General features: G+C 37.7%; 1 protein-coding gene across 1 annotated transcript; it reads right to left on the bottom strand.

Annotated features, from left to right (window-relative positions):
* Positions 1-1,060: 1,060 nt before the first annotated feature.
* Positions 1,061-8,401, bottom strand: cmc1 (C-x(9)-C motif containing 1). Its single transcript, XM_004077765.4, has 4 exons — positions 8,242-8,401; positions 7,786-7,878; positions 1,757-1,847; positions 1,061-1,656 (listed from the first exon to the last, which is right to left on the bottom strand). The coding sequence occupies exons 1-4, from the start codon at positions 8,258-8,260 to the stop codon at positions 1,536-1,538; spliced, it is 324 nt and encodes a 107-aa protein (XP_004077813.1). The 5' UTR covers positions 8,261-8,401; the 3' UTR covers positions 1,061-1,535.
* Between the last annotated feature and the right edge of the window lie 3,757 nt (positions 8,402-12,158).

Genomic DNA, 12,158 nt, shown 5'->3' on the forward strand with positions numbered 1-12,158 from the left:
GGTTTATACTGAAAAAACATCTAATTAAGGAAATACATCTTTTGACTACACATTATTTTACCAAATCCAGCCTTTTTGGCATTTTACATTTACTATGTGTACCATAATTCCCAATACTGCCACGTCTAAAGAATTTGGTTTACCATTCTTTTATCGCCTTATATATTTTTCCAAATATAAAAGGTTATTTTAGTTATTTTAAGTTTGCTGTAAAACTGAAAATATTGAGTCAAATGCTGAATTATGTTTGATAATTTCTCCTGAAATGATCTAAATTTGAGACTTTCAAAAATAAAGTTCCAATGAAAGATGGCATTAGGATCATTCAGCACCATGTTTATCCATTGTTAAAACTAGGACAATGAAAAAAAAATAGCTTTTAAGTTTAAACCGCTTTATTAAATCATAAAATCGTTTAAACTTAAGCAACTAAAGTGGGGAGGGTCTCCCTTGGGGGCCCTGGCTCATGTCTGGTGTTGGGGTGGGGGGATACTCAGAACTCCTGGGTGGTGGTGGGCTGCTCGTCTCGGGCTGGGGGTGCTTTCCGTGGGCGGGGCCTCGCGTTGGGCGCACCGGGGGGGCTGCTCTACTGGTTGGGTTGGAGCTTGCACTCTCATGCCTCCTTGCCCTCTGGCATTGGGAGCCCCTGTGGCGGTCCTGCTGGCCCTGGCGGCAGATGTGATTATCTGGTGGGCAATTATTCTCTATCTGCCATACCGTGCGGGTGTTGTTGGGGGGGTTCCTGGCTGGGCACTCTCCCTCCTTTTTACATTCCATCATCCACCTTAGAAGAGCATAAACGCTCTCTCGAGCACAGGTGCTATCTCACCTTTGCACAAAAAGTTTTCACGACTGAATGAAATGTTTCACATGTGTTGGTCTGTTTGTAACATTTGTGTATATGTGTGTGGACAGGGCCCGTCCCCTCTAGATTTGTCATACATCTGAACCTAACTGTAATGATTATAACCATCCAGGAACTTGTTGCTTTATGCTGCTTCATGTTAGAATGGATTTAATGGAAAGCATTCAATAGAAGAACCTTTCAAAAAAACAAATGTCAGTTTTCTTTTTTTATTATTGTCTTTCATCAGAAAACACTTAACAGCTTTGATTTATTTATTATTTACAATTCAAGACAAATAAATGGATGTTTTGTAGACTAAAGTAAAGTTTATTAGTGTGACTTTAGAGCTTTCTTCAATCTCATCGTTTAATACACTTTTTTTGTTCTCCAAGCCAGGGCATTCCAATTTCTGACAATATTCTGAGATTGTACAACATTAAAGCAGAAGTACTGCACATGTGCAGATCACCAGGCCTGACGACTGCATGCTGACTAAATCAGAGAAGGTCCTTCAAATGCAACACACCATATGCTGCTGATTAGATCAAACAGGCAAAACTTTCACTATCACCACTCCAGCGCCAAAGTATGGTCATTCTACGGCTTTAAAAAGAACGCACAAGGCCTGAGAGATTTACGAACCACACATTCGCCCCGTGGCGTCCTTGGTGACAGGAAACTTGTTTTTTTACATGCTTGCTGGAAGTTTCTGCCCCCTGTGCTTGGCCGGGATCCCCGTCTTCTCATACTCCAGTTTCTCCTGAATGTACTGCTGTTTACATTCCTCAAAAAAACCGGGATTCTGGTAGCTGGAGAAAACAGGAAGAACAATGTCATTGTGACAGAGAGCTTTTGATAAGGTAACGCGTGGTGAGCGCCATGTTGCAGAATGGAGCGCCAAATACTTACTGATGTATCAGACAGTCCTTTAGGGCGGAATTCTCCTTCCGACACTTAAACGCCATCAAGATACCAGACTCTTTGCAGCAGTGGGTAAAAGCTGGACGAAGGCGGAGAAGAAAAAAAACAAGTTGGGTAAAAGAAGTTTTAAAATTTTGTCCGAAAAGTAAACTAGTGTGGTATGTTGGCAACATAAAAACTTGTTCTTGTAGATCTGGGATAAATCAGTAAATAAAACAACGACAACTTATTTATAAACCAATAAAAAAATAAAAAAAATGGATTACAGGTAGATTATTGACTCCTGCAGCTTTGATTAAACTAAAGGCTTTTTCTCTTTCTAGCCTATAAAACACATTCCTCAGAAAGAGGTTGACTGATACGGCGATGCGGCCGCCGACATGTTGGAGCCAGACGACATCAGTAAGCAGTGATTGGCTCCAGTCGACCTGAGTCATTGTTTCTATGGCAACCACTCTCGCTACTCATGAGGGAGCTTGTTGCAAGTCCACACTGTCAATCAAATGTTTGGAATATTCGAGGTGGGGGCCAGTGGGCGCCACATGTGTTCCACTGAGGCATCTGGTTTGTCAGTTTGTAATTTAGATAACTTGCGATAAAGACAAGATATCATAGAAAAAATACGGAATTACCAAGAACATGTTAAAGATGGGTCTCAGAGCAAGAACGGGTATTCTGACAAATATGACAACTGAGCAACAGCTGTTTATTCCTCAATAGAAGTCTGTGGGATTTTGGCTTCTTGGGACCAGTGGCTACATCTGATTTGGAACATGAGGGTGGAGGGGTCACTCAGTCCAGTTCCAGTCAATGGGTGCCACACCTGTAGCTATGGGAACCAGAAATGACATGCTCTGGAAGGAGGCGGGGGCTTCTTTTTCTAGTCGTAGCCATGTACTATGTAAGGGTTAATGGCCGACGAAGTATGCCTTATTACTTTTTAACGCAAGCCGTGGAAGCCTGAACCGTCTGACGCGAAGCAGAGTGCGTTAAAAAGTAATAACGCACACTTCAATGGCCATTAACCCGCTTATACCATGGTCACTTACAAAAGCAATACATATTAACCAGTTTTTAGTCCTTGATTCTTGTTTTTTTTCCGATTTGGATCGCTTTTCTCACAAAAAGCGGACTATGTGTTGCGCCGCATCCCGTAACATATAGTCCGCGTCGCGAAGCACCACCGCTGCAGTCAAGATTCGGCGATATATATATGCTGATCGTCCCGATGGGTTGAATAAAGCATCAGTTCAGAGAGAAAGTTCACCTCTTACGCTTGTTTTTGTCCAAATGATGAAGCAAAAGGTTGTTTTAAAGAAGCCGTGATACAAAACATTTAAGCTAAGTGACCGGAACTTCTTTTTTCACCGTGCGGTTATCAGGTTTTAATCCACACCCAGCAGCCAATCAGAATTGAGTATTCAACCGGACCATGGTATAAACCTCAATAAAAGTAGGTGGTCTCACATTGAACATTCCAAACATTTGATTGACAGATTCTCCAAAGCCCACTTTCAGTGAAAGCAAAGAAACGCTGGCTCCATGTCAGCGTCCGTATCGCGAAGAAAATGTCCACTGAATGGCATTCCGTTGGAGCCGGAAGCAAGCCATTTTTTAGTAGTGACATCACACTCGCTCGGTCCAGTTCTCTATACAGTCAATGGTGGCATCAGGATATTTTGCAGATAGTGTTCCCTCATTTATTGTGGGGGATACGTTCCATAAATACCCCTGCGATAGGATTTCACCTGGGGTTAAGTCGAAATACAGATGCTTTAAGGCTTTAAATCCCTCACTACACATTTTATACACTTTAAGACACTTTTCTCTCTTCTTCAAACTCTCAAAATTCAATCCTTCATAGAAAAATATGCCCAGAAATATAGAATAAAACAAAGATCCCATCGCATTAGAAAATGAATGCAACTCTGGCAAACTGAATGTGCTGCGTCAATGTAAGAGATTGTTTGACAAGATCAACAACCAGCCAAGACGCAGAGCATAGTGCACGACTAAAAAAACGAAACTAAACAAAGTTATGGTGAAAAGAAACAGTGAAAAGGTGAAATGTGATATAGCGAGGTTACATCAAACTGTCGTGAACTGTGTAACGCATACCCAATTTCAACAATGGACACTTTTCTATAAACTCAGAGACTGACCAACCTTTTCAAACCTGCTCTTGAAACGAAACCCTGCTATGATTCTTAAGAGGGGCACCATTTTTTCTTTCATCTGGACAATGCAGATTCAAATTAAAAACTGTTTCTGTGACCACAAAAGTCATCAAAGAAGTGAACAGCTTGAAAACATTGTGTTAAAACACAATGTCTTAAAGAACTCCCAATTTGACCACAATGCCAACGCCGAATGCTTTTAGCTGCCTAAATATGAGGTGTGAAAATCGTTAACGGTTACTTGAATTTTTGTGTCAAAACAAAAAAAAACCCACAGTATAGATGCTTCCTCTTTCCCCCTTGAAGATTTATGGAGAACATCTAAGTTCCTGTCAGCATGCTCTAATAGTTGTGAGTTCAACAAAATAAAGGAGGAAAAAAAAATCACCTACTAACTAAAAGCCCTTAAGCAAGGACAGATTAGCAGCTAGTGGCTTGTGGCAGACACCACGTTAAATGCTCAAAGCCCTCACTGAAAACAAGGTGCTGACAGAATTCCTCACCTTGTTAGCCAGCTTGTTCTCGAGGCTTTATTTAGGCGCACTGGCTTCACATGTCCCCACTCAAAGAACAGATATAATCACCTCTATCAGCCACATCAGTATGGTTATCACACAGTCACTTTCATCTGGATACAGATGTGGAGGGAAAAAAAAAAAACACCCAAACTAATTTAGAGAGGCAGAAGGGTGTGACTAATCTAATCAACAAAAGCTTAATCCCTGTCCCACAGTGGTAATTGAAGCCACGGAGAGTTGCTTCAGCAACTGCACACTGCAATAAAAGCTGATCCGTCAGATCAGCGTCGTGTTAGGAGCGGCTCTTCCAAAGGGAAGCGGAATCCACCTAATGCAGAGGAGCAGTTATTCATGGAAAGCAGGACCAGGGAGCCTACTTTAAGGGTGCTCTGAATTGAAAAATAAAAGCATTTATTAAAAGAATTATTTCTTTTCCTTTTTTGCATCCAAACAAAAGCCAACTACATTTAATTAACAGTGTAACGTTTGTTACACGTCAACAAGAAAGTAGCTTTTTTTTTATTTAAATTCCCATCCCGATCATCTTTTGATCTATTTTCAAAGCATTCTCAGTGGTCTATTAATCATACTTATGCCCTTTTTAGTTAAAAATCATGTTTTTTTCTAGGACATAGTTTCTGCAGATTGGCGGGAGTTCATGAAAGATTTACCTCTGAGTTGTGGAGAAACCCCGCCCCTACGTCCTGACATCCATCTTTTTTACACTTTCTCCTTCTAGCTTACGGCTCCTCACAATTCGAACCTAATACTGTATTTCCGGTGCAACAAAAATACAGGGCAATATTGGAGCTATCCAGCCGTACAGTTTTGATCCATATGCCAGCTCAGACGAGGAAAACAAAGATGTACATGAATCTAGTGAAGTGGACGCATCAGAATGGAGTAGAGCAGGGAGCATGTGGCTTGTCGTAATAGCTTCTACATCACGGCTACAAGCTTCTTCCTTTTTTTCGTTTGCTCCTGATTCACAACAATTGAAATAAAGAAATACTCGGAAATGCATTTAAGCTCAATTTTCTTTATATATGTCCTCCATCATCAGCAAAATGCCAAAAGAACATGTTAAAAACACCAAAAAAAAAACTATTTTCTACTCAGAGTGAGGTCTTTCACATGTAGGCTGTTCTGAAAGACATTAAAATATTAGCGTGAATCATCTATTCAGTGGGAAAAATCATGACGGGTTGGGGTCAGTAGAACGCGCCTTTCTCAAAGCCCACAAAATCCAAGTGTGGGCTGCTTGTGTGTAAAGACAAAAACACAGTGAACGTGCTGCCAGGCGTTTTTCACGTTTCTTTGTAAAACTCCAACACAGACACACGTGTGCAGACACAAGCACACAGCATGAGAGGGTGGAGGATGAAGGTGTGAAAATGAGTGGGACGAGAAGCTTGTAAGATGAGGGGGGTTTCCATTACCACATAGCCACTGTCTGTCCCATCACCCCAGCCTGAATGTGCACCCTTCTCCTCGCGTAAGCAGCGCACACTGGCTGTGATCAGATTTTTACAAACCACATAACTTAGTCACTCTGGTTGATGCATCGCTGCAGTTGCCCTGTAGCACTGCACGAGCAAGACTACGGGCAGTGTTTCTGTGCAGATGATGTAGTTACTGCTGGCATGCCAGTTAGCCTGGCCTTTAAATATAATTCACAGCAAAAGTTTAGCAGCACACAAGTCAAATGTTTAAGGAATAGAAAGGAGAGACCCAAGAAGAGGAAAAAACTGCCAATATAACTGTCAAACTATTATTAATGTAAAATATGCTGGTTAGCCACAACTAAATCAGTCCCATTGTTTGTAATTATTTTTTAACAGAAAATATTAAATATTAAAAAATACAAACGCGTTCAAACAAACCTGTATTTATTAAGAAACAACTATTGAAAATAGCCTGCATTACCATTTGTTCTGAGGTTTTTACTATAAATTTAACTCAAAGAATTTAATTTAATGAAATGCTGCCCTACTCAAACAAGACTTTTACTAAATTCACTTTTGGGTCAAACTTACTGATCCAGATTATCCCCTTACTTCTTTAAATTTTAAGGAAAAATTAGGAATGGAAAGACTTTGAGACTAAAAGTCTAATGCCATTTTCAAATCGTTAACCTGATGCTTTAGAAATCAAATAATTGATTTGATTAACACAAATCTTTACTAGAAAAAAAACTGGTGATCTTAAGAGTTCTGCACTTAGGGATGCATATTTAAAAAAAAAAGTCATAAACATTAAATGAATAATAAAAGTACAATGTCCAGAGTTTTGAGGATGGTTACTCATACACCAGTGATAATGAAAAAGATGTATTTTACTATTGTTTTCTGCAGTGTTTTATACTGTTGTTTCTTTTTATACATTATATTTGTAGTAACTCATGTTAGACATCATTATTTCTAATATTTAAGTGTTATCAAGGTGCTGAGTTTTTTGGTTTGACCAAAAATGTAAAGATAATTGGCCAAAATTGAGACTTTGCTGATACTGTGAAACCATCAGAAAACTGTTGATTTAGTGGCATTACAACAGGAGTCCCTTCCTCTTATCCACATATGTCAAATTCAAGGCCCGGGGGCCAAATGTGGCCCTCCATGTCATTTTATGTGGCCCCCGAGAGCATAAAAGTTTTTGATTTCTTAAAATAAAAAATAAAAATTGGTGTGTATTTATATATATAGGGGGGGAATCTGCCTTGAAATATCAGATTGGGCAACCATACATTAGGACTTAAACACTGTCCATATAACCTAACCTGACAGAATCAAATTTAAAAGGATTTATGATAGAGTAACAAGCAAACATATGTTTTCTATGCAACTGTAATTGTCACTTTCAAAAGTTATAAATAATAAATAAATTAGTTGTTTAACATTAAGGAGTAGTTACGTGTATGTTTCATTACATTTAGTTACATGTATAAGTTATATCCGGCCCTTTGAGGACAGCTGCTATACTGATGTGGCCCTCGGTGGAAATGAGTTTGACACCCCTACGCTTATCGGTTCCAAAATGCCATCAACGTTCATCAAGCTCTGTGGATGTTGCTGGTCCAAATTAATGTGGTGACAGCAACATCACAAGAGGTTTTAATGTGAAATAAAATCCTACACTGCTCAGAAAAATGAAAAAATATTTTTTTTTTTTTGGTTTTAGATCTCAAGGTCACTCAAAGTTCACACGTGATCAAGATCTCCTTTCATGACGGCCACAATGAAGACGAATCTGTGTGTGCTGTACAGAGAAGGAGTCAGCTTAACCCACAGCTCACTGGTATTTGCTGAGTTATCTGTAAACACACCATCAACCTTGTCCGCACAAAGCTCCTTGGCTTTCTCCCTCATCATCTTGGGGATCAGCACGTCCGTCTCCACATGTCTCAGATGGACCTCCTCTGTATCAGATCAGGAGAAAAGGAGGTAAACAAGAGAGATGTGTGTGCCAAACGAGGATGATGGAAACGGTTTATTAGTAAATTAAACTGATGAAGACTACGGCTTTATCATGACGGTACAACGCCTAATGTGCAAAATTACAAAACATTTAATGTAGCTAATAAAAATAAAGTGGAGTTCGGTTTGCAACTACCAAAACGTCGTGGATCGATATGTCGCTAACGTCATGCATGATCATGGCAAGACACCGAGGAATGGCTAGTAGTTATCATCCAGATAACATATTCATCTTTATGGTGAAATTACCGAATACATTTTATACTTGACGAGGCATTTTTTTTTAATAAAAGGACGTTACATACCTGTATTTGTTGCTTCCATTATGGGGGGACTCTCAAAACATTACAAAACAGAGGCAATCAATGTGACCTAGCTAACGGACGCTGAAAACACTTCCGCTGACGTAAGAAGAATGAAACTACAAATCCCATAGACAACACGGTGTGGTAACGAGTACCGCCTCTTCCGAATGAAGTCAGGTTTTTTAAGCAAAATAAACTTTTATATTATATTATATTATATTATATTATATTATATTATATTATATTATATTATATTATATTATATTATATTATATTATATTATATTATATTATATTATATTATATTATATTATATTGTATTGTATTGTATTGTATTGTATTGTATTGTATTATATAGTACTGTATTTTACTATATTATATTATATTATATTATATTATATTATATTATATTATATTATATCATATCATATCATATCATATACTATACTATACTATACTATACTATACTGTACTATGTTATGTTATGTAATGTTATATCATATTATACTGTATTATATTATATTATATTATATTATATTATATTATATTATATTATATTATATTATATTATATTATATTATATTATATTATATTATATTATATTATTTTGAATAATGGTAGTGACCATTTTCTGGGTAAATACTTAATTATTTAACATTTCCTTAATCATTCTAAAATTATCTTTTTTATATATGACCTGGATTTAAATAACAGACGTTGACTACTAAAGGAGTTACATTGTATGAAACAAAATGTAGGTTACAACATTTTTAAATGAAATTAGATTATTAAAACTATAATTTAAGCAATATAATTGGAAGTACCAAGCTTATCCTTTTTTGTGTTTTCTCTGCTGGATGGATACTGAATGATTAATTACCACAAATTTAGTAAATAACATCCGCAATTTTTTCCTGAAGCCCAAAATTCCAAAACGACTTGTCATTAGTAAGTACTTATACCTTGAATAAATCATGAAAGCAGTTTTAAGGAAGAGTTGTAATAAATCAGTCGCAGCAAAATAAAGTCATTTAAGTGATGCAAACAGAGAAAAATTCAGCCATTTGATCAAATTCCATTATATTCTATACTGGTCATCAATTGGTGTATTTCTTTCACAGTTCTGTTAAAATGTCTTCCAAAAAAGGTTAATATATCAACTGTCTTTGTTCTGTTAATTTGGTATCAGAACAATCCTTTTTTTTACATGAAAACCTTTAGAATGTTAGTGTACAAAAAAATATATATGTCTAGAAAAGTTTTAAAACGTCTAAAAGTGGACATTTTTTGTAACAATTTTTTAAATTGTTTAATTTTTTTTCTTCAAAACCTTACAAAATTTAATCAAACCTGTCAAGTGACTTAAAAAGAATGAAAAAAATATGATATGCTGGTAATATGGTAGCAAATCTCTCCTGAAAGTATGTCAACATACAGCCACAATGTACCAGAGACTCAGCCACAGACTGCACGTTTCACACAGTCTGACCACAGTCAGGTGTGTGGCACAAAGATCACATAGATTCCAAGCGTATCAGCCTCACTTGTTCAATTAAAGAGACAGGTATTCTCTCCGAGACACGCAGAATCACACGCTGAGGAAAGAGTGTCTTCACACGAGCAGCAATACAGACGATAGACTACACTCAGAAACAACTGTCAACTACCTCCTCTATCCAAACCACACACACTCCATACGCCTTTACGATTCACACTCACCCACACACACCGCTGTCATAGAGGACGTAAGTTCTCAGCTCTCTGACCTTAAGTAAGTGCAAAAAGTTGTTCCTCTTCTGTGAGAAGGAGCTCATTTCTTTCACATTCAACTCAAAGGAACGACCGCAGGCCACCACCTGCATGCAATGCACACAGGTCCTTTTTTTTTCTTATTTCACCCCAGTCTCACACACATAGACAGGTGGATGCATTCCAAGTCAAGACAGCATGCCCTTGTGTTTCCATGCCTCCTGACTCCAAATGGGCATCTGCTGATTTTAATAACAAGAGATCTCTCCATTTTGCCAAACTTACTGAATTTTCAACATGGGGCTAAATGAAGCTCAAAAAATCATTGAGTAACCCCTGGATAAAATGAAATATTGTGACATTTATTGCCACTTTTTTGCGTATATTAACACACAATTCTGTCACCAATGTTACAACAAATTTGCTTTTTTTTAATTATTATTTTTAGTTGCAGTTTAAAAAATGGTTTTGACAGCCTTAACCATTTCGCTTTATTACATCTTCCTAATTCAAAGCAGAAAGCTGTTATGTGTTTTTTTTTCTGACAAGCAAGATCTATTTTAATAAAAATAAATGCCAACAAATGTTGGTGTTTCTTATTTACAGCTAAAAGTGTTTGCATGATTTTTTTCCTTTCATTTTTTTTATAAATGTTGCCTGTCCTGTCATTGTTTTTTAGGTCTCCTCTTACTGTTTCTGCCTTAATATCCCCCCCTTTTTTTTTAAAATAAAAGCAATTCTTTACATATTTTTTTGACAAATTTGGGAAAATTAAAGGGAATGCAGAAATCAAATCCAATTGGCTCAAATGTGAAAAATACTCACTACCCCAGGTAGCATTATGGATGATATGGCAGGGGAACGGGCTTCCAACACTGATCCAATATTACCCCAGCAGCAGGACCCCATGAACCTGACAGAAGGAGGTTAGCAAAGTTAAACCCTCTTACTACACGCCTCACTGCTCAGGGCCAACCACCAGCTCCTCCAACTGTCCACTGGCTGCCACACAAGCTCTATCAGACTATTGTAAAGCATTACTGATAAAGACTTTTGGTTGATCAACTACATAAGGATTTCTGCTTTTTTCTTGGGTGAATATTGCAGTCAAATTACAAAACATCATAAGTGTGTGACAATGCAGATTACGACTACATAAAAGAGGATAAAGCAAGAAATACGCCTAGTTTTAAAGATAAAAATAAACATAAAATCAGAATGTTCTGCATCAGTTTAAGATAAAACCTTGCCTCCATGGAGCTTTGGGGGCCTTGGAGCACTCGGGTTTTAAATGTGGGTGAGGAATAACCAAGTAATGCTCACCTGATGATCTGAGAGCACAAGACAGTTTGTAGAATTCTAAAAATTAAGGTATACAATGACCATACGGGCTCCAATAATAGGGATGGCACAATTCTTAATTGAAAAAAACAAACTGAATGTTACAACAATAAACTAAATCGTGGGGAAAGGGAATTGTTGCATCTCTACTACATACCAGTTTGTTAATGCTGAAAGTGTCAAACAATTTTGTGCTAAATTTAAGGCTTTGTTGTATCAGATTACACTAGGCTTAGCATAAGCCAACTGAAAGGTTTTCTTCATTCTTACTTGCTTATTAGCATATTTATAAAAATGTTTTCTGAATTTTTTCATCGTTGCTTTGCACCACACAAATCATATATTGAACTGAAACAAAACCATGACCCAAAACTCGAGGTCTGAACCGAATTGTGAGAAAAGTGAATCACTGCATCCCTATTTAATACACACGTTTTTTCCTCCACATTTTTTTTATCATCTCTATTTCCCCTAAAGTCTAGGAAGAAGAAAAGGCAAGAAGCAGAAGCCATGCTCTCATCTTCACATCTGCTCTGCAGCCTCCCTCACCACTCGACTGTATTTCTGGCTTCCAAGAGACAGCTCAGCCAGCAGATGGGGTGTGGAGTTGGGATTTTTGACAGTGTTTAAGCTTGAACCAAAGGGGGCATCTTCAGGGTCGACGGATTGCGGATAATCCTAAAACTTGTGTGTGGGGATTACAAATTTACCAGTCGACCTCTGCCGCTGCTTCTTTCAGGGGGGGGCACTTTCCGCGAATCACTTCTGTGAAATTTGGCGATGATGATTTCTTTTTTTCTTCCCATTACTTGAGTACATCAGAAATAT

Source organism: Oryzias latipes, chromosome 16 (genome assembly GCF_053564925.1).
Source record: "Oryzias latipes strain Hd-rR chromosome 16, Olatipes_Hd-rR_3.1".
In the NCBI taxonomy this organism is placed as follows: domain Eukaryota; kingdom Metazoa; phylum Chordata; class Actinopteri; order Beloniformes; family Adrianichthyidae; genus Oryzias; species Oryzias latipes.